The 23,975-nt window shown below is 44.4% G+C and overlaps 1 protein-coding gene across 1 annotated transcript in view; it reads left to right on the top strand.

The window, feature by feature from the left end:
• ROR1 (receptor tyrosine kinase like orphan receptor 1) overlaps window positions 1-23,975 on the top strand; it is a 395,062-nt gene that overhangs the window by 265,088 nt on the left and 105,999 nt on the right. The window contains exon 2 of the mRNA XM_082265154.1: window positions 4,252-4,323. Within this exon, the coding sequence (XP_082121280.1) occupies window positions 4,252-4,323 (72 nt within the window). The remainder of the gene's footprint in view (window positions 1-4,251; window positions 4,324-23,975) is intronic.

The raw sequence follows: 23,975 nt of genomic DNA, 5'->3' as shown, positions 1-23,975 counted from the left end.
GACAAGTCGCCATGGGTCGCCTGCCATAGATTAGCACAGGACCCGTTCTAATAGGAGCGACACAAGTCGCTCCGACTTAGAAAAAGGGTCCTGTACTACTTTGGGGCGATCTGGAGCGACCTGCATTGACTTCAATGATATGAAGTCGGTGCATGCCGCTCCGAGGTCGCGGTGCGAGCTGCGCACCGCGACTTCACAGGTCGCCCCGGCAAGTCGGGTCGCGCCTATGTGAACCGGCTCTTAGGTGCTGTGGTCAGATGGGTATAATGTATCATGTTTGGTGGCAATGCCCTGTAGTCACTAGATTCTGGATTTGTGTATTTATTCTGATACACTCATACACTTAGTGACAGGGCTTAATATCCGTAGATCCCTGAACCAGTGCTTTTTCAAAAGCTTCCCGAGGAGGTTCCCAAGAAATTGACAAAACTCAATACCTATATATTCTTAGCATCAAAAATAACTATTGTTAAATACTGAAAGCAGTTGGCGGTTCCCCTTGAATACGTGAAGAATAAACTTAACTGGATAATGGTTAATGATAGACTTACCTGTATTCTCCACAACTCCACCAAGAAATTTGATGCAACATGGGATCCATGGATACGATCCTTAGCCATACCCTAATGAAACTCTGACTGACCCCTCCTTCTTACCTTTAATTTTACCTGATCTACTCCCCTTTTTCCTACCTTTTTCTTCTTTCTCACAATTTCTGCTCTTCTTGCTTATCTGATTTCTTCAATAATTACATAATATTTTGATGGAACATATAGTTCTAGACTGACGATACGAATAGGAATGTACAGTGGGGTTCCGCTTTATCTTTTTTTTATTTGTTTTATTTTCTCTTTTCTCATACTCCTATATATTTGTTACTCCGACTGATAATTCTATCGAGATTACTGGGATATCCCTGTTTACCGTTCTTGAGATTCTATGTTTACGAACAACTTAAAGAAAATACCGTATTTTCCGGCGTATAAGACGACTGGGCGTATAAGTCGACCCCCCTATTACATGATCTACCGGTAATACTTATACTTAGGTTACCTTGGAGATATTATACTCGGTGTATAAGACGACCCCCCATTTTTGGGGGATTTTTTTGAGGTTCAAAAGTAGTCTTATACGCCAGAAAATACAGTACATTCCTGTACTTGTATTTGATCTTATACCTGTTAGCACTATTGTTCAAAAATTGTTGCCTTTTTGATATTATCTTATTACCTCAATAAAAATATTGAAATATAAATAAAAAGATTATGCTATGATTCCAGTAAGACCTCTTATCAGTGTCTTCCACTCAAACATATAAATGCTGGCTTTACACTAGTAGAATTTAGTTGAAGATTTTTATTGTTATAGTGTTCATTCAGTATTCTAATGGTTAGTCGATCCATATTGACGAATGTTTTTGATCATAGCATAGGTGTGTGCACAGGGAGTGCCTGGGCACACCCTAATCACCTGTGTGGCACAGATTCCCCTGTTGTCCGGGCCCCCCCCCCCCCATGTTCCCCTCATCCGCAGCACTGCCAGCTTCCCCTTCTTTCCCACCAGCTGTTGCTGTGAGCACACAAGGGGATGTTTCAGGATGGAGAGCGGGGGGGAAGGAATTGGTGAATATGTATAAACACAGTGGGTGTTTGGTACCGATCAGTCATTGTGTTAATTCATAATGAAAGTATAGTAATTTGTGTTTACCATGCTTCAGTTTGTGAATGAACAGGAAGAGGCCCAGCACAGAGCACTTCCCATTCATTCACTGTCCAGTGCAGCAGAGGCTGCAGAGAAAGGGACTGGGGAATCTTTGTCCTCACTCCTTTTCTCTGTCTGTAAAGTGAGACATCAGGAGTTTAGACCACTGATATTTCACCAAAGACCCTTAATGGAGCTCCTAAAAAAATGTACAAAAAAAAAAAAAATAATATTGTAAAAAATAATTAAAAAAATGAAATTGTAAAAAATAAACCTCTGCCCTACTGACACATCCACTGCTCTACTGACTGACACTAGCCACTGTCCTACTGACACCGGCCTCTGCCCTACTGACATGTCCACTGGTCTACCGACACTGCCCACTGCTCTACCGACACTGCCCACTGCTCTACTGACACCGTCAACTGCCCTACTGACGTGTCCACTGCTCTACTGACACTGTCCACTGCCGTACTGACACTGTCCATGTCACCTATGGACCACAGTCACAAGAAAATTTGAGGCAATAGGATGGAAAATTTTCCTTGAATAAATAAAATTCTAACCGTGAATGTGTTTGTTCAGGAAATATCGAACATGTAATGTAAATGCTCTAGGCACTAAATATTTTAGGTACACCTGTGATTCCATTTAAGCAGCAAGTCTGGATGAAATTTAAAGAGTTGGTTGACTCGTCAATGACAAAATGAAATGCGTCGACGTACAATTTTTCAGAAGTTTTAACATTTGAAATGTTACTGGTGGTTGACCAGCTTAAGAGCAAGGTTTCTGTCCTTGGGTGCACACTTTGGATCAGACACCAACAATGTCTCTCTGGATTACTTCATAGATGGATGGGTACTGGCTCCATACTGCTATCCAAATTTTGGCATCTGTACACACATGACAAAGCTTCACCTACCTTGTACCTTCAAAACTAGTCAAGGGTTCTTCTCAAAAATGACAAGCAGCATTCTTATCCCATCCTATGACCAAAACTCATACCAATGGGCGGAGAAACTCCATTACTTAATATATTCCACTTGACCAATTATTTGTATGAATGGGGTGGTACTCATGGTGGACACAGTCATCCATAGGAAGATATCTGGCAAGTAGCATTCGTGTGCAGTGAAGATCACTGTGGCCTCCAACAGAGTTTACCTGCACTCAAATCACTTATTTCTGATTGGTTGTAAATACCTCTAGGTTGGATTATCTCTTTGTCATAGCCAATATCCAACCAGTTTTCCTTAGAACCCAAGGCTTCCTCCAGAGGTTACTGGGATTTATTTGAGCTGTGGCTGATTGACCTCTGATGGTGTCCTGAAAGTTCGGGGGGGCCAGCTGATAATCTTAATAGCAGTCTGTATTGGTGGTATTCTGACTACCTCTGTATGGGGTACATTCTTCCCACTGACCACCAATGCAAGAAGCATTCTTTCTACTAACCACTAATGTAAGGAGCTTTCTTCTCACCGACTACCAGTATAAGGAGCATTCTTCCAACTGACCACCAATGCTAGGAGCATTCTTCCTACTGACCACCAATGTAATGAGCATTCTTCCCAATGACCGACAGGTTAAGGTGCATTCATATTACTGGCCCCCAATGTAGGGAGCATTAATTTTACTGGCCACCAATGTAAGGCGCATTCTTCCTACTGACCACCATTGTGAGGAGCATTTTTTCTACTGACCATCAATATAAGGGGCTTTTTCCCCATTGACCACCAATTAATTGGTTTCACCAGGGGTTCCCTGAGACCTGAAAATTATTTCAAGGGTTCCTCTTAGGGAAAAAGGTTGAGAAAGGTTGTGTTAACCTCCTGGGGCACCGCCGCATGATGCTGATTTCATTTAGTGGAAAAAGAAAGTTTAAACAAAATAATATTGAGAAAGACACAGTGGGACGCTCCAATAAATACATTAAATTAATGGTGAAAATTGAAGCCTAACTGGAAAGTTGTCTCCTGTGTTAGGCGTTTCCAGACATTATTGATGGAGAGATATATATGAATTAGATGTGAGAATTTCGCTCCCACTCGTCTACAGCTCAGAACACACCCAGACTTATTTCTTTAGGTGACTTAATAGAAAATTAAATATTATCCTATAAAAACATAGAAAAATACTCAGAAGGCTGGGTGGAATAGGGACTGCGGCCATAATTAGGTTTATTCCTCATACTCTAGGATCACTCTCTATCGATGTAATATTGGTACAGAAGTATTTTCGAATTAAAATTGCCTTGTGTGTATTAGTTTTGTATTTAATTTGTTAAAGCAGGGCTACTATTACAATTCAAAGTATTTTCTCTATTGTATACAGCTATTTTAGGAGAAAATGTAACATTATAATTACACATTTTGTTGGGTCCTGAACCCTACTCCATCGAAGCCATGGTTTCCTTACCTAGCACTAATGCTGGGCAAACATCTTAAAACAGCTGTATGCAGTTTGGAATAAATGGTTCTATAATATTAAATTTTGCCGTTTATAAACTGCCAATAAATCGTACAGTACTAACGTTTTTTTTACCGCACACAGGAAGTGAACTGACCGTTGCTGCAGAGTTATCGCCTACCTCAACATGGAACTCTTCCAGGGACCTGGACAAAGGTACAGAAAACCAAAGCTTTCCTTATACCCCTTTGATTTGACATGTTTCATTAAAACCTGGGCCGAAGCAGAAATTTTGTTCATCTGGTAATCCCTTTGACGTTTAATGACTGAAATTTTGGAAATGGGGAAAGTGTTTCAAGATGTGATGTAATCATTTTCAGCGCAGCCAGCGTTCGGGCTTGCTGGGTCTATTCTTCTGCAGCATAGTCATGGGTCTAGGTAGAGCCCAGTTCTACCTTTCTAACAGCATTCTAACTTTTCCAGTAGTCGGGTTAATCGGAAAGAGTGAAGTGGTGACGGGTGCGATGGTTCGGCAAGTTGGTTCATCCTCTTGTAGGTTAGTTATAACCACATAGCCTCAGTTCTATGTTTAAAGTGTCTGAGAACTACAGAAGCTATGATGACCTTGATGATGATCATAGTGACCTTGATAGTTCAGCATTATTCTCGTTTAGGAGAGCAGTGGTTGTGGGTGTTTCCTTCCTTAAAAAAACTATGAAATTATTGTTTATGTGTATCAGTGGCACCCGTTAAATAGTTATTTAGGTGCTCTGTACAGAAACTACGAGTACCTGTATACACAAGAGAACATCTTTCTGCCCTGGACATTGATGGTTGCATTAGAAGATGCCTGTTGAATGGTTTGACGATGTCGGTTACATTTCTTTTACGAGTCAATCAGTATTGTCCTCCTGCCACGAACCGCTTTGCAAGGCAAGGGGGAAGTGGACCCTGACATGCTAAAGCAGTGGTCTCCAAACCATGGCCCAGGGGCCAGATGCGGCCCTTTGCTTGCCTCTATCAGACCCTTGGGATACTATTCCTTTTACTGACACCAACAGTGGGGCACTATTCCTTCCACTAACACCAACGATAGGGCGCTATTTTTCCATTGACACCAATGATAGGGCACTATTCCTTCCCCTAATACCAACAATGGGGCAGTATTCCTCCCATCAATACCAATGATGGGGCATCATTCCTCCCACCGATACCAGTGATGGGGCACTATTTCTCCCACTGATACTAATGATGGGGCACTATTCCTCCCGCTGATATGAATGTTGGGGCATTTTTGAGGCCCCCTCAAAGTCTGAAACAGTAAACAGGCCCTTTGTTTAAAAAGTTTGGAGACCCCTGTGCTATAGCATTGTCCTGCAAACCAACCCAAGTGATGCAGACCAAAGGTGACCTGAAAATCTAGCCATGAAATAAAGGTATTTCTGAGATTTTAGGTGCCTTGTCCTGCCTAGAAAAGTATAGATAGTTATTGGGTTTACAACTGCTTTAAGAATAATTTAAAAGAGTTAATACTAACTCATTACATGTACCCAAGGTTCTCTCTCTTAAAGAGCTAAGCTTTGCTAGGTAATATTCAGCATCTCACACTTCTAGTATTGCCTGGTCCCCCACTTTGTGCTGTGGTTCTCTCACCAGACCCTCCATCACTACAAGATAGGGTACTGGTGTAGAGGCCGGTGGAAGGAACCACAGCACTCTGCAGTGTTGGAAGTTGGAAGATTCTTCTGCAAGCTTAGCTCTTCCAGAGAGCAAAGATCAGCAGTGTGGGTGGCAGGACACGATTTTTTCTTTGCAGAGAACCCATTTTTGTATCTCTTTAGGTTCTCCCATAGCTTCAGATCAGGTAAATCTGTCTTCCTTCCATTAAACATGTGTTGATACTTAATGAACCACAACCAAGTAGTATAAAACATTGTGGCTGATTCACCTCCCATTTGATGGTGTCTGCCCAGTTCCCCGTCGCTCAGTCTAGCAATGAACGATATTGTTCTCTAGAGAGTCATACATAACGTCCAGCAGCAGGAGATGAGGAATTTGTCATTCTAATGGACGACTTGAGGCACATCTCAACCTACGCTGTCTTACAAGGACAAGTTAGGCCTGATGTGTGGATAGTAGGCTAAAGGTCAACTTTCTTAGTGGATAAGGAAGACAACCAAGTTTCTTGGTTTATTTATGTACAGTATATCAACAATTTTTCATTTGTTTTAAGGAAGGGTAGAAACCAATATAGAAGCAACAATGCACAATCTGTTGAGAGTGTGATAGTATTGGCATACATGCATCATGGTGCATTGGCATTAAAAGATGGAAATTGTATGTAGAGATGTTACAATCCAATACATGAGAGGTACATTTTTGGGCAACATGTATATAAAAAATTCCTGAAACAAGAAGTCCATGTCGTCATTGTGCAGTTGACCATTATATTTTGCATAATATAACAATGAAACAGTGTAATATTTTGTATATATTTTGGATCTGCCATTCTCAACCAGGGTTCTGTGGAACACTAGCGTTTCCCCAGAGGTTGATAGGGGTTCCTTGAGCTGTGGTGGATTAACCTTCCATTAGATGGTGTCTGTATAGTTCCAGGGCCAACACCACTTGGTAGAGCCAGCAGCATGACTGATTGATCTTTTTGACTGTATGTAAGGTTTGTATTCTGCCCACCAATGTAAGAGGGCCATTCCTCCTACTGGCCACCAAATGCTTTATGGACATTCTTCTTACTGACCACCAATGTAGGAGGGCCATTCTTCCTACTGGCCGCCAATGTAAGAGGGCCATTCTTCCTGCTAGGAATGCGCCGATACCAAGTATTTTCATAAGTACTTGTTCTCATGAAAATGCTCTGATACCCGAGACCGATACCTTTGTAGTGCGATTTGAGCCCATACAAAATGAATGGGCTCAAATAGCACTGCATAGAATCGCTGGCTTGTCATATTGATTTCAGCCTGGGTTCACACAGGAGCGGAGGGGAACCGCATGTGGTTTGGACAGAAAGTACTTGACCGAAAGTATTGGTACTCGCTGATAAAAATCCGGTATGAGTGAAACCCTACTTCCTACTGACCACCAATGTTAGAGGTCCATTCTTCCTACTAGCCACCAATGTAAGAGGAATATTCTTCCTACTAGCCACCAATGTAAGAGGAATATTCTTCCTACTGGCCACCAGTGTAAGTGGACCATTCTTCCTACTGGCCACCAATGTAAGAGGACCATTTTTCCTACTGACCACCAATATAGGAGGACTATTCTTCCCACTGGCCACAAGTGTAAGCAGACCATTCTTCCTACTGGCTCCCAGTGTAAGAGAACCATTCTTCTAACTGTTCACCCATGTAAGGGGCATTTTCCTACTAGCCACCAATTCCTTTGGTTTAAAAGGGGTTCCCAGAGGCCTAAAAAAGATGTCAAGGGTTCTTCTAAGGTAAGGAGGTTGAGAAAGCCTGTTTTAGATAGTCCAAAAGCAAGATATACTTTCATAATACCTGACCCCTAAGGTGTTCACACCCACTTTTGTGTGTTCCAGCTCTACCAGCTACATTCTCAATAATATAAAATAAATTAAAAACCCAACAGGGATGGTGGGAGCCCCTCATAATAGACACAGCAGGTTTGAGTGGACTGACACTTTAATCACTTGTCTACCCGCGCCGTTTATAAATGGCGCATGTTAGTACCGCTAACCCCTTCCTCCAGCCTGACTGTCCCTGCTATGGCAGGTGTTGGTGGGTAGTCCAATTTTCAGGCCTAAAATGTGCATTTTAACATGTATGCAAACGAAAGCTCTGTTAGCAAAGTGGTTATAAAAAGTACAATGTTGTGAGGCTTTTTGAATGACCACCTCTGTGTGGATTATTGCCGGCACTGCTCTATGTAAATTGCCCCAGGAAGGGGCAAATGTTGGCAGAGGAACTCCGTTGCGGGTCTGTGGAGTAATGTGCTGTGATAGGTTGAGCGGTTCAGCGGCACAATATACTTCTTCCTTCATTACCACCCCGGCCATCTGCTGTGCTTCTTATAAAAGTTGGACGCTTATTGCCTCGTAAATCCAGCACATGTGGAAGTGACTTAATCCCGTTGTGATAGCAGGTTGCGGCGGTGTGACATGCAAGCCCCGCGTCGGACACAGGTGTAATGAATTCTCAGCCTGTGATGGACATCTAGAAGTTGGATGGAGGACGGGAACTCAGTACTATCTGTAGGAAATTGTTACATACCGATTATGATGTGATGTAAGGCGGAAAGGGGTGAAATATGTTTCTGCTTTCATTTACAGACATGCGAGGGGAAGGTTCTGCAGCAACATGAGAATAGTGAAAGCGGACGACTTTCCTCCCATATTTATAACAGGCAACATATTTCCTGGCGCTGTATTCACTGTGTAATAAAAGCACTAAGCTGTGTTCAGAGGAGCTTACAATCTTTTCTGGTTCCTCCCTCCACGCAATCAAACCTTTTTTAAATAAACCCTTTCCATTTTTAATGCATGCCTTATTTTAGTCCCAACTACATTACCACTGGGTCTTTGTGTTTCTCCATGCATCGGAGGCAGATCATTGCTAGTGGGAGGGGCCAGCAGGATGCTGTACATATAGTAGCATCCTGAAACCATCACAGCACCCTTCCTGAGTATTTCTCTAAAGAGCCCTCAGTCCTGATGCAAACAGCGGGTTGGCTCTTGATCAAAATGCCTTGATAGGTAGGTGACAGACCGGAGGAGTGGGCCTTCCTAGGTAGGCTGCATCTGCATAGGTAACACCTGCAGATGCGAGCAAAAAATACTTTAGCTCAACCACCAGAAAAGTAGAATGCTTGCTGCGATTCGGTGCTCAGGCTCTGGTATCCAACTCCCCTAATAGACATCTAAAGCAAAGATTTGAGCTGGCAACTCGATAACTCCTTTTAATATTCTTTATTCACCTGCATATGATGCTGAGCCTTTAACAGTCAGGCTAGGGAGGAAATAGCTGGGTGATGTTGGGCGTCCTCCAGCCAGGAAATGAGGTGGGCTCTATCTGACTTGCTGCAGCTTCTAATGCACATTATGAGAAGCTCACAGTGTGCAGTGAAATCAGAGTAAGCTATTTCAGCCAAGGAGAGGAGCCAGTACTACTGTGCTAGACTAAAGGGAATGCTGAAGGTGGTCAGATTTAATATATAATATAATATATATTTTATCTAAATCATTAAAATCCTACATAAGTTCTTAAAGTGGTAGTAAACACCATGAAGAAAAGTAACTCCTCCTGCGAGGCAATGTCATAATGTGCTAGTAAACAGCACTGGGGCCTTTAAAGCGGTTGTAAACCCTGCCCTACTGACACTGTCCACTGCCCTACTGACACTGTCCACTGCCCTACTGACATCGTCCATTGCCCTACTGACATCATCCATTGCTCTACTGACACCGTCCACTGCCCTACTGACACTGTCCACTGCTCTACTGACATTGTCCACTGTCCTACTGGCAGTGGATGGTGTCAGTGGGGGAGTGGACGGTTTCAGTAGGGCAGTGGACGATGTCAGTAGGGCAGTGGACGAGGTCAGTAAAGCAGTGGACGGTGTCAGTAGGGCAGTGGACAATGTCAGGAGGGCAGTAGACAGTGTCAGTAGAGCAGTGGACAGTGTCAGTAGGGCAGTGGACGGTGTCAGTAGAGCAGTGGACAGTGTCAGTAGGGCAGTGGAAGGTGTCAGTCGGGCAGTGGAAGGTGTCAGTAGGGTAGTGGACGGTGTCAGAAGGGTAGTCGACGGTGTCAGTAGGGCAGTGGACAGTGTCAGTAGAGCAGTGGACGGTGTCAGTAGGGCAGTGGACGAGGTCAGTAGAGCAGTGGACGGTGTCAGCAGAGCAGTGGACGGTGTCAGCAGGGCAGTGGACAGTGTCAGTAGGGCAGTGGATAGTGTCAGTAGGGCAGTGGCGGTGTCAGTAGGGCAGTGGAAGGTGTCAGTAGGGCAGTGGATGGTGTCAGTAGAGTAGTGGACGGTGTCAGTAGGGCAGTGGACAGTGTTAGTAGGGCAGTGGCGGTGTCAGTAGGGCAGTGGAAGGTGTCAGTAGGACAGTGGAAGGTGTCAGTAGGGCAGTGGACGGTGTCAGTAGGGCAGTGGACAGTGTCAGTAGGGCAGTGGACAGTGTTAGTAGGGCAGTGGCGGTGTCAGTAGGGCAGTAGAAGGTGTCAGTAGGGCAGTGGACAGTGTCAGTAGGGCAGTGGACGGTGTCAGTAGGGCAGTGGACAGTGTCAGTAGGGCAGTGGACAGTGTCAGTAGGGCAGTGGACGGTGTCAGTAGGGCAGAGATTGGTGTCAGTAGTTTTTATTTGTATTTTTTACAATTACTTTTTTTTTTACACATTTTTTAGGGGATCTGCACCACACAGGATGATTGGGGTGTGCCCGGGTACACCTGGCACCCCCTGTGCGCACGCCTATGCCACCCCCCCCCCCACCCTCACATGTAAACTTGTGCATGCACGTTTGTTGTATCCGCAAGAAACACGGGAAAAGAAGTCCCCAATCCTTTTTTAAAAACGAGCTGCAAGTAACTCCAAGTGTTTTGCCGATGCGTGGGGGTGCCGCTAAAAATGGCACCCCCAGCTCCTTTTTGGTGCTTTTTTTAACATGCATTTTGCCGCGTGCAAAAGTGTGCATTTTCTGGCTGCGTTTGGGGTGCCATTACCAATTAATCATTTTTTTTTGCGCGTCCCGGGATGCGTGCGTTTCCGGAACGCGCAGTTGTGAATGCAGCCTAATGTCCGGTTTGGGTGAAGGGTGAACCTCTACATTAATTTCTGATGAGTTTCCCCCACAATGATCCCTGAACTGTTGCAATGTATTCTGCACAAACATTCTGTAATTTATGTTTAGTGACTCTTTTATAACCGCAGGAAATGCGACCCTGAAGCCGTAAATTAGCTGTTGGTTTACACATTATTCTCGGCGCTGTCCATTTACCCCCTCCTGTTTTCTTTTCCATCGGAGAGAGTTCCAGCCGTATTTTACATGATAATTATTTTTATGGCCCTTCTATGAATATTTATAGGAAGCCAAATATCGTAGTACGCATCGCAGCGCTGCGCACACGTGTTTCCCAGAGTTGCTCGTATTCCCAAAGTCGCGGCCTAATTTCATCCCCTTGGGACGCATTAATCTCCGACTGCGCAGTCGTAAATAACTAATTAAACACATTATATTAGGAATATTGGCGGGCTCCCTGGACGCCCCCTTCCCTTGGCGGAGGACGTTAAGTGACGAAAAGGTCAGGAGACGTGTCCCATTAAGCTTTCTCCTTGAACCCATATGACGCTGCTGCTGAAACAGACATTTAACAGGTAAACGGCAGGCTAATGGAAGCCAGATACAATAGGCTCCATATGTCCTCGTGTCCGCGGAGTGGCTGCTGCGGCTGAGCCAAACGCCATTAAACTTACACCGCTACATTCGATAGTGTCCAGGGTTAAAGAGGCCCTGTCTCCGCATCAAAAATCTGTGTTCTGGAGTTCTAACCTGTCCTAAGGTGACAACACTGCTTCTTTATAGGTACAGTACCGAGAAAGTTGTCACCCTAGGACAGGAAATGTGTTACCGGACCAATCACCAGGTGAAAATAAAGGAAAAAATCCTGAAAAAAATAAAACAAATCCAGCAACCACATCTAAGGACTGGTAAGCTGCAATCAGTCCCAGGACAGGTTCATCTAGTGCTCAACGCAAGGATGAGGAACTATGCCCCCTCTCTCACTGTTTATGTATGCAGACTTACCAAAACCATATAATATGAGGTCAAACCTAAACACTTTCAATTTGTATGCAATCCGGCAGGCCCTTGCACTACATAGAAAAGGTAAGTCTGCAGACAAAAGTCTGCAGATAATCTGCACGTGTGTACGGGGCATTAGAATGGTTTACTGCCCTGTGTCCATTCTCTGTCTCCTTGCTCCACTGTGCCCAGGGCAGCTGTCCCTCCTGCCCACCCCTTGTTCCAGCCCTGGCTGCAATATATAACATTTATGTTCAGGGTCTAAAGTGGTTCTAAAGGATCAAAGGATTTGAAAAAAAAAAAACCTTCTGTGTGCAGCAGCCGCCCCAGACCCCCCTAATACTTACCTGAGCCCAGTTGCGATCCAGCGATGTGCACAAGAGCCTCTGCTCTCAGGGGACTCTCGCTCCTCATTGCCCATTGGCTCCTGCTGCTGTCAATCAAAGCCAGTGAGCCAATGAGAGGAGGGGGTGGGGCCAAGCCACAGCTCTGTGTCTGAATGCAGAGCAGAAGCCTGAGAGGGAGCCTGCTCCGGTGCCCCAATTGCAAGTGGCTTGCTGTGGGGGCACTTGGCAGAAAAGAGGGGTCGGGAGTGCCTGCGAGGGACCCGAGAGGAGGAGAATCGGGCTGCTCTGTGGAAAGCCATTACACAGAGCAGCTAATGTAAGTATGGCATGTTTGTTATTTTGAAAAAAACCTTCCCTTTAATATCACTTTAAATCCCTCTTACCTCTGAAGCCCGATCCGCATTCAGATAGCACTTCAGAACCTACTGACAGGCGGTGACACCTCCTCACCACTGCACACGATTGTGGGGCATTTGCAGTTCTCCCCCATTGATTTGATATACGTGTAGCATTTGCGGGGCTTGCCGCCTGTTGGGCCAACTTTGATGCGGGTGTGACACGGCCAAAATGTGCAGGTGAGCCCCAACCACAAGGGCGCCTTAAAGGGGAAGTCCACCCTAGCACTAAAATCTCTACATCTACAGGCACCCACGATCTAACACTAACCTATCTAACCCTGTAAAGAAGAAATCAGTATACTTACCTTTTCTGAAACCGCTCCGATCCCACGCTGAGCTGTCCGTCGCAGCTTCGCTGTGTAGGTGGATGCAGAAGACACAGCCGACAACGGAAACTCCATAGTAAGTCTATGAGTGACGTCACTTCCCATTCATTTCACAGAAGCTGCCAGCTGTCTTCTCTGCAGCACTGGAGACCGGACCGGTCAGAGGAGGTATGCATACTGATTTCTTTTGTACAGGGCTACATTAGGTTAGGAAATGCAAACAGAAGGAGCAGTGCTACTACCCATACAGCTCACCAATAAATGAGCTCCCGGGTGCCCGATCCACAGTTGTTTAACTGAGTGCATATGTAGAAAGATGATCGACACACCGGTAGTTACTCTTAAAAAATCTTCAATTTTATTCAGGAACCACAGAACACAACTGCTAAGATCAGTTGACGTGTTTCAGCCTATAAGGCCTTAGTCGTTATGACTAAGGCCTTATAGGCTGAAACGCGTCAACTGATCTTATCAGCAGTTGTGTTCTGTGGTTCCTGAAAAAAGATGAAGATTAAAAGCAACTACTGGTGTGCGGATCATCTTTCTACCTAGATAGGTTAGGCTTAGATCGTGGATGTCTGTAGATGTAGGGATTTTAGTGTTAGGGTGGACTTTCCCTTTAACCTCTTCAGCTCCGGAAGATTTAACCCCCTTCCTGACCAGGCCATTTTTTGTGATACGACACTGCGTTGTTTTAACTGACAATTGCGCGGTCGCGCGACACTGTACTCAAATAATATTGATGTCCTTTTTTCCCACAAATAGATCTTTTTTTTGTGGTATTTGATCACCCTCTGCAGTTTTTATTTTTTGCGCTATAAACAGAAAAAACACAATTTCGAAAAAAAAAAAAAAAAACAGTATTTTTTACTTTATGCTATAAAATACATCCAATAAAAATAAAATTAAAAAAAATCTAATTTATTCATCAATTTAGGCAAATATGTATTCTGCTGCATGCTTTTGGTAAAAATAAAATCCCAATAAGCGTATATTGATTGGTTTGCGCAAAAGTTATCGCGTCTTGAAACTATGGGATAGATTTATGGAATTTAAACTTTTTTTTATTGTTTTTACTAGTAATGGCGGAGATCAGTGATTTTTAGCGGGACTGCGACATTGAGGCAGACAAAGCCGACACTAAGGCCTTTTTCACATTTGTGCGACCTGAAAATGTTGTGCGATTTTGCCGTGTTTTTTGCCGCGATTTTGACTAGACTTGAAGCAACTGTGTAATCTTGGGGTCTATGGACCTCAAAGCGACCAAAGTAGTGCAGGGACTACTTTGAAGTCACACAGATATGAACGGTACTCATTGGAAATCATGGAGTACGACTTGTCATGCGACTGTGCAGTCCCAAGTCGCAGGACAAGTCGCACAAGTGTGAAAGGGGCCTTAGTGGCGCTTTTTGGTGACCAGTGACACTAATACAGTGATCAGTGCTGAAACAATGCACTGTTACTGTTAAAATGACACTGGCTGGGAAGGGGTAAACTTTAGGGGTGATCAAAGGGTTAAGTGTGCTCTTAGGGAGTGATTAATAACTGTGTGGGGGAGGTGCTGTGACTGGGGAAGACAGAGATCCGTGTTCTTGCTTAGTAGAAACACACAATCTTCATCTTCCCCTCTCACAGAACGGCGGTCTGCCTTGTTTACATGGGCAGACTGCCCTTCTGCCTCTACTGAGAACGACTGCGGGATGCCGGACTCGCTAATTGGGTCCCGCTGTGTCCAATCACAGCGGTAGTGGGTCACCAGCGACTCGCGCACGTGCCCAAGGCCAAGTGCATGAAATTAAGTACATGTACTGTACATGATTTCACGCAGGAAGGCCGCCCTGCCACACAGTATATCTGTGTGGGGCAGTCCGAAAGGGGTTAAAGTAGACCTTGTCACCAGACCATTCATTTCAACAATAATCTATGTCCTATAGTCCTAACACACTCCCTGTCCTAAGGTGACAACGCTGCTCCTCCACTGGCCCGGGAGGCACTGGCGTCAAAGGGTTAAAGCTGAACTCTGGGCACAAGTACTTTTATTTGAATATACTGTATTCCTCAATAGTCAGAAATTATATAAATCCAATTTGTGCGCACCAGATGCCTTTACAAGCCCAGATATTACATTGTAAAAGTATCAGTGACATCATCACTGTGTTGTACATAGTTTATGCAGAGAGCAGAGCAGTGGGAGGGGCCCAGCAGGCTCCACCCGCTACAGGCTGCCTGCAAAAAACAGGAGAAGACGGAGACAGACCAGTCACCCTGCATAAGGAGAGAGAGCAGAGCTATGGGAGGGGCCCATCAGGCTCCGCCCACTACAGGCTGCCTGCAGAAAACGAAAGGAGAGGACGGAGATAAGACCAGTCATCCTGCACAAGGAGAGAGAGCAGAGCTGTGGGAGGAGCCCAGCAGGCTTCACTCACTACAGGCTGCCTGCAGAAAACTACAGGAGGGGGCGGAGACAAGACCAGTCACCCTGCACAAGGAGAGAGCAGAGCTGTGGAAGGGACCCAGCAGGCTCCACCCACTACAGGCTGCCTCTAGAAAACTACAGGAGAGTGTAGAGACAAGACCAGTCACCCTACACAAGGAGAGAGAGAGAGAGCAGAGCTGTGGGAGGGACCTAACAGGCTCCACCCACTACAGGCTGCCTTCAAAAAACTACAGGAGGGGGGCGAAGACAAGACCGGTCACTCTACACAAGGAAAGGAAGCACAGCTGTGGGAGAGGCACAGCAGGCTCCACCCACTACAGGCTGCCAGCAGAAAACTACAGGAGGGGCGGAGACAAGACCAGTCACCCTGTACAAGGAGAGATCGGAGCTGTGGGAGGGACCTAACAGGCTCCACCCACTACAGACTGCCCGCTGAAATCTACAGGGGGGGGGGAGACAAGACCAGTCGCCCTGCACATGGAGAGAGAAAGTAGAGCTGTGGGAGGGACCTAACAGGCTCCACCCACTACAGACTGGCTGCCGAAAACTACAGGAGGGGGCGGAGACAAGACCAGTCATCCTGCACAAAGAGAGGGAAAGTAGAGCTGTGGGAGGGACCTAACAGGCCCCACCCACTACAGGCTGCCTGCAGAAAACTACAGGATGGGGCGGGGACAAGACCGGTCACTCTGCACAAGGAGAGAGAGCAGAGTTGTGGGAGGGGCCCAGCAGGCTCTACCCACTACAGGCTGCCTACAGAAAACTACATGATGGGGCGGGGACAAGACCGGTCACTCTGCAGCAGTGAGCGGTCTTTATTACAGAAAGTTTCACACTGGATTACTGCACAGATCTGGAGGAAATACACAAAGCACACCGAGATTCAAGAAGAATACACATGACAGATAGATTTAGACCATCCTTTAAAGATGAAGTATTCCTTGAAGCCGGTCTTCCTTTTATCCCCTCCTATGTACAGAAGAATTGTGTACTGAATCACTTAACCTCCCCGTAACATTTGTTGTATCCCCTGCTCAGTTTATAAAATGACCCAGATGGTCAGCCCAGCGGGAGAGCCAGCTGTCCTCTATCACGGGCCGCGCCATCAGAGTTTTGCAACAATTCCCAATTATGAACTTTGATAAAAACAAAGAGAAATGAAAGAATATGGGGGAGGGGCGGACCTTATTCAACCTAATAGTGTTAGACAGATCGAGGATTGCGTTCATCAGGACCTTCTGTACCCGTGACTAGGTATGCGCTGACTGGGGGATAATCGGAAAAGTTTGATCTCCAAATGCGTGTCAGGAATCTTCAGGCTCCCTTTTTTTTTTGTCATAGCGGGGGATAGGCAAAATTAAATAACACATATGCAGTACATCTCCGCACATTTCCCGTCTTTTATCTCCCTAAAGACTCTGTAAGTACAGAAAATACCCATTAAAATGCCACATATGCACCCAGTCCTGTTGTGGAATGATAATACACAGCACTGTGTGGTGTCAGCCCTGCCCAATGCCTTTTGCTAAACTACTTAGTCACTTTCAGATCTCTACAACATAAAGGCTAATAAATCTGTAGTCCATGATAAGAACTGGGGCTGGAGCTCGTGCTGTATTGACTCGATCATTCACTGGTAATTGATGGATGATACCGTGAGTAAGTAGGAAGAATTCCCTTTCAGTAGTTTTAGGGAAGGGGGCTGCAGGCCCTTTAACCAGTTCTGGACTGGAAGGATTTGCCCCCCTAATGACCAGGTAATTTTTTGCAATTTGGCACTGCATAACTTTAACCACTTGCCGACCGCCGCAAGTACATATACTGCGGCGGTCACCCCCGGCCAGGCAAAGTGACATACCGGTATGTCACTAGCCTGTCACTCGCTTGTGAGCCAATAGCGGGCCTGGCTCGTTCCCTAACAAGTCAGTGCGTGTGACCGGTGGACCCGATGTCCGCCGGTCACTCGATGATCGTTCACCGGGAAGGGAGAAAGGCAGGCGGCTAATGTAAACAAGCCACCTGTCATTCTCCCCTGTGTAAAAATGAAGATCATACGGTTCTACTATGTAGGACCGTTGATCTCTGTTTTTACACTAGTAGCCACAGCCAATCACAGTTAGAAGCACGCCACTCCCTCTCCAATACAATTAACTCCTTCCCTGCCAGTGTCTTTTTTACAGTAACAGTGCATATTTATAGCACTGATTACTGCAGTAATGTCACTGGTACCCCCAAAAGTATAAAAAATGTCAGTCAAGGTTCCGATCTGTCCGCCGCAATGTCGCAGTCCTGCAAAAAAAAATCGCAGATCGCCGCCATTACTCGTTAAAAAAAAAAAAAAACAACAAAAATGACAAAAATCTTTCCCGTAGTTAGTAAACGCAATAACTTTTGCGCAAACCAATCAAAATACGCTTTTTGTGATTTTTTTACCAAACATATGTAGCAGAAAACAAATTGGCCGAAAATGTTAAAAAATTTTGATTTTTACATTTTTTTGGGGAATTTCATGTAAAAAATATGTGAAAAATATTGTTATTTTTGCAAAATTGACGCTCTTTTTTTGTTTATAGCGCATGATCAAAAAAATCGCACAGGTGATCAAATACCACCAAAAGAAAGCTCTGTTTGTGGGAATAAAAGGACGTCAAATTCGTTGAGGTACAGTGTCGAACGACCGCGCAATTCTCTGTTAAAATCACGCAGTGCCGAATTGCAAAATACCCCCTGGTCAGGAAGGGGGTAAAATCTTCCGGGGCTTAAGTGGTTAATGAAAACTTGCGCGGTCGTGCGACGCTGTACCCAAATAAAATTGATGTCCTTTTTTCCCCACAAATAGAGCTTTCTATTGGTGGCATTTGATCACCTGTGCAATTTTTATTTTTGCGCTATAAACCAAAAACATGCCAATTCTGAAAAAAAAAACAATATTTTTTACTTTCTGCTATATAACATTCCAAAAATAAAAATGTAAAAATCTATTTTTTTCATCCCTTTAGGCCAATTTGTATTCTGCTACATATTTTTGGGAAAGAAAAATCGCAATAAGCGTATTTTGATTGGCTTGCGCAAAACTACAAACTAGGGGAAAGATTTATGTCATTTATTTATTAGTAATGGCGGCAATCTGCGATTTTTAGCGGACAGGTTGGACCCCTAACTGACTTTTTTGACACTTTTGGGGGGACCAGTGACATTACTACAGTAATCAGTTTTAAAAATATGCACTGTTACTGTAATATTGACACTGGCAGGGAAGGGGTTAACCTAGTGGGTGATCAAAGGGTTAAATGTGAGCCTAGGGGAGTGTTTACTATCTGTGGGTGGAGGGACTTGTGAAATGATCATAGAGACCTGTGATCCTATATAGAAGGATCACAGGCGCTCTGTGATCATTTCAGGGATAAGAACGGTTGGCTGTGTTTACAACAGCTGACCGTCCTTCTCTCTCAGCGGGGAGCGATCCCGGGTACTCAGTGTCGATCGCAGCCACCGGCCCCATGCATTGGCATCCCCGCTGCCTAGTGGGGGCTGGAGCGCGGCGCACGCTAGCCCCCCAGCACCATCTGCGCGACCAACGTAGTACTACATCGTTTCGCGCAGCCGAGCCAGCCTGCCACAGTAAAACTGCGGCGGGCGGTCGGCAAGTGGTTAAGGGGGCCTTGGGCTGCTGCCTCTAAGAACAGCATTAAGGTAATTTCCGCATGTAAACTTGGAAAGGTAGGTAGACAGGAGCGCCCAGTGTCTAGTAGATGCACGTCGGAAGGTGAGTTTAACCGCTTGCTGACTGCTCACAGTATATTTACTGCAGCAGTCAGCCCCTCACAGGCAAAGTGACGTAGGTCTACGTCGCTAGCCTGTGAGGCTCTGGGGAGCGAGCGCGCGCCCGCGGAGGCACGCTCCCGCGCGGTCATGGACCCCCCCCCGCGCGTGGGTCCGCCGGTCACTCGGCGATCGTCGGGGGAGAGGGAGAAAGTCAGGCGGCTTGTGTAAACAAGCCACCTGTCATTCTCCTCAGTGTAAAAACACTGATCACACGGTTCTACAATGTAGAACCGTTGATCAGTGTCCCTACAGCTCAAGCCACAGCCAATCACAGTAAGAATCACACCCCTAGAGACACACACAGCCCCTCCCTCTCAAATAAAGTTAACCCCTTCACTACCAGTGTATTTTTACAGTAACAGTGCATATGTATAGCACTGATTACTGTAGGAATGTCACTGGTAACCCCAAAAGTGTCAAAAATGTCAGTCAAGGGTCCGATCTGTCCGCCGCAATGTCACAGTACCGCAAACAAAAACGCAGATCGCCGCCATTAAGCGTTAAAAAAATAAACAACAAAAATGACAATCTTTCCCTTTGTTAGTAAACGCGATAACTTTTGCGCAAACCAATAAAAATACGCTTTTTGCGATTTTTTTTTACCAAACATAGGTAGCATAAAACAAATTGGCCGAAAATGTTAAAAAATTTTGATTTTTACATTTTTTTGGGGGGAATTTCATATAAAAAAATGTGAAAAATATTGTTATTTTTGAAAAATTGACGCTCTTTTTTTGTTTATAGCGCGTGATCAAAAAATCACACAGGTGATCAAATACCACCAAAAGAAAGCTCTGTTTGTGGGAAAAAAAGGACGTCAAATTCATTTAGGTACAGCGTCGCACGACTGCACAATTGTCCGTTAAAGTCACGCAGTGCCGAATCGCAAAACACCCCCTGGTCGTTTAGCAGCCAAATCCTCCGGGGCTTAAGTGGTTAAAATTGTTTATTGAGAGTAGCAACAAATAAATCAAGCCAACGCGTTTCGGGGGAACAAACACACCTGTTTGGGACCCTTGCCCATTTATTAGCATGCAGCTACATCCCTGAAGAAGGGGGATCTGTTCCCCTAAAATGCATTGATTTATTTGTTGCTACTCTCAATAAACTATTTTAGGCCCCTTTCACACTTGTATGACCTGAAGGTTGCGCAACTTTGACGTGACTTTGAAGCAATGCCTGTGTAATCTTGAGGTCGTTGGACCTCAATTCGCATCAAAATGGACCAAAGTAGTGCAGGGACTGCTTTGAAGTCACTGCGACTTGAAGTCGAACAGATATGAACAACGCTCATCGGAAATCATGGGGTATGACTTGTCTTGCAACTTTGCAGTCCCAGATCGCAGGACAAGTCGCACAAGTGGGAAAGGGACCTTAAACTCACCTTCCAACGTGCATTTACTGGATACAGGGCACTTCTTTCTACCTACCTTTCCAAGATAAGACCTAGGAAGGTTCTTAGCATAACACAGCAAGCGTGTAGAGAACACAGGGCAGCTCTGAATTTCTGGCAGGATCAACAGGTATTTTTGTGCAGTAATCAAACAGATATTAAAAAAATGTTTCTATTGCTACATTCTACAGACCAAAGGGGAGCCGATAAGAGAAGTTCATTGCTTGTGTTTACATACATTTACAGTGTCATTTATGTATGCCCCCCCCCCCCCAAGCCTGTGATTGGACAGGGAAAGGAGAAGCGGCAGACTGATGAGCTCATCTCTCTGTCACTCTGCTCTCTCCTCCTGTCAGCATGTTTCTTGTTTCACCGTGAGATTCAGGCTTCACAGACTTCTATAGGCAGAAAATCATGCTAAATATTATATAACAATACAATTCAGCCATATCTGAGATGACACAATAGACAAGCATAGTTGCCAACATTTGAAAAACATTTCCAGGGACACTTTGCAGCACAGCTATCAACTACTTACCACACCCATTTCCATGAAGCTCCGCCCACTCCACATAATTAATCTCCGCCTACTTAACATCAGATTATTGGGTCTACTCAACAAAGAGAGAATTACAGGAAATTGAAAAGGGAAATTTAAACTTGAGGCCAAAGTAGCAGAGTTGGGATAATTCTCCCGTTCAGCTGCACTACTTCTGCCTAAAGTTTAAAATTCTCATCATAATTCCCTGCAAATTTGCTCAGGTGTGACCGTACAAAAAATGTAATATGTAAATATAAATAAAGTGCAAAGTTTAAATAGGTGCATTGCCGGGACAATGTAAATTACCCGGGACAAGCTTCTATTTGCCGGGACTGTCCCTGCAAAAACGGGACAGTTGGCAAGTATGGACAAGCCCTTATGAAGGGGGAACTGCATGACCCCCCAAATTGCATTGTATTTCTATTAATTATTTATTAACACATTGCTTTGGTCTCTCTGACTATTAGTATGGCTCCCCTTCTGCTTTCTGTATAGTTATCTGGTATTTGACCTCAGTGGCACCCAGCAGGGAAGGCCTGCAAGCTTGTGTCAGGAGCCGCAGGGGATAGCTGAGGACTTAGGAGAAGGAAGCAAGAGCTGCGATTATGGAAAAGAAGAGCTATGGAATCGACATTCCTGGAGGCATCAAATCCACCGGCGCTTTTAGGACCTCATATCTGTGCCAAAAAAGGTTTTACAATAGCAAGCATGGTATCTGAAAGTGTTTTTTTTTTTCATTTAAAGCCCAATTGAACTTTCAGTTTTTGACAGGGTGGATTTGATTTAAACCAAGTCGATTTAAATCACTACTAAAAAGGCTTGATTTAAATCAACTCAATTTAACCACTTCTGGGCCAGAAGATTTTCCCCCCTTAATGACCAGGCCATTTTTTGGCACTGCGTTATTTTAACAGACAATTGCGCAGTTGTGCGACGCTGTATCCAAATAAAAATTGATGTCCTTTTTTTCCCATAAATAGAGCTTTCTTATGGTGGTATTTGATCACCTGTGTGATTTTTATTTTTTGTGCTATAAACCAAAAAATGCAACAATTCTGAAAAAAAATTTTTTTTTTTACTTTCTGCTATATATAACATTCCTAATAAAAAAAAAAAATAATAAAAAATCAAATTTTTTCATAATTTTAGGCCAATTTGTATTCTGCTATATATTTTTGGTACAAACAAAATCCCAATAAGTATATATTGATTGGTTTGCGCAAAAGTAATTGCATCAACAAACTAGGGGAAAGACTTGTGTTTTTTTATTTATTTATTTTTTACTAGTAATGGCGGCGATCTGCGAATTTTATCGGGACTGCGACATTGCGGCAGACAGATCGGACACCTAACTGACACTTTTGGGGGGACCAGTGACATTACTACAGTAATCAGTGCTAAAAATACACACTAATGACACTGACAGGGAAGGGGTTAAAAACCAGGGGCGATCAAAGGCTTAAATGTGTCCCTAGGGGGTGTTTTCTAATTGTGTGGGGGATGGGCTTGCTGCATGAACACAGAGACCTGTGTTCCTAAATAAGAGGAGCACAGAATCCCTGTGTTCATAACTGACAGAACAGCGGTCTGCCGTGTTTACAACGGCAGACTGCCATTCTGTCTCCAAGGGGAGTGATCGCGGGTGCCTGTCGGCAGTGGCACCCGCCAGACCTGCTTTTCAGCTTCCCCTGTGGTGAATGGGTGCGCACCCCCAATACCGGCATTGCGAAGCGACATACAGGTACATCAATTTGCGGGATAAAGCGCTGCATAAACTGCTGGCGCTATAGAAATCCTTAATAATAATAATAGAGCCAACCTGCCGCCAGCTTGTCGCCAAGTGGTTTAACAAAGAAGACCCCTCCTATTTCAAGTAAGAAAAGGGATTTAGATCTCAAGGAAGCCCTATAGTATGGTTTTGCCACCGTCCCTATGAAGGTAATTGTGTATTGGGTTTGGTGCCTCAAACCAAGTAATTGGGACTTTAAGGGCAAGAGTAAGATGAGTGATATGGCATAAAGTAATATTTAAAATAATTTATTTTGCATGTTTACAAGGTAATAAACAGGTTTTGTTGTGAATGGGTGAAGGCCCATTTGTGCAAGAGGTGCAAAGGTATTGGAAGGTAAGTGACAAGGTGAAATTGGGTGACTTTAGGGGGACATTAATCTCTGTTGTTCCATGCGTCTTGGAACTTGGTTCAGAGGAAATGTCCAGTAAATTATCCTACGCGTTTCGGCCATATAATAAGGCCTTTTTCCTGCTTGTGTGATTGGCTCACCAATTTTCCCAGAAGTCTGCACTAAGATACAAGTCAGATTTCTGGCATCCCCTGCAACAAAAATGTAATTTTTGATAAGCTACTCCCAATAGGAAATCACAGGATGCAGACCCTGCCAATTTTCTTATTAGAGTCCTGCAAGTGTAGCAGCTGATTGATCAATATAAAAACGTTTCCATTAGATTACTTTCCATCATAGATTACTCGGGTCACCTTTGCTTAATATTAAAATTTGTTTGACGATCTGAATCATTTGAGTATATATATATATATATATATATATATATATATATACACGTGTGTACATATATATATAAAGATCTAGAGAGATTCAGCTAGATATTAAAAAAAAAAAAAATACATATATATATCCAGGTGGAGAAGGGGATTGCGGTACAATTTCAACCAGGATGTTGTTCCTTTAACGACTAGCATCAGTACAGGTCTCTTCTATGAAAGGGGTGAGATGGATTATGGGGGATGTAGTTTGAAGAAGTATAAAGACTGTGCAGAATGGAACTGGCTGAACTACACTC

Source organism: Pelophylax lessonae (genome assembly GCF_965119305.1).
Source record: "Pelophylax lessonae genome assembly, chromosome: 8".
Classification (NCBI taxonomy): Eukaryota; Metazoa; Chordata; class Amphibia; order Anura; family Ranidae; genus Pelophylax; species Pelophylax lessonae.
The sequence above is the reverse complement of the archived record's forward strand: the minus strand, read 5'-3'. Positions and strand labels throughout refer to the sequence as shown.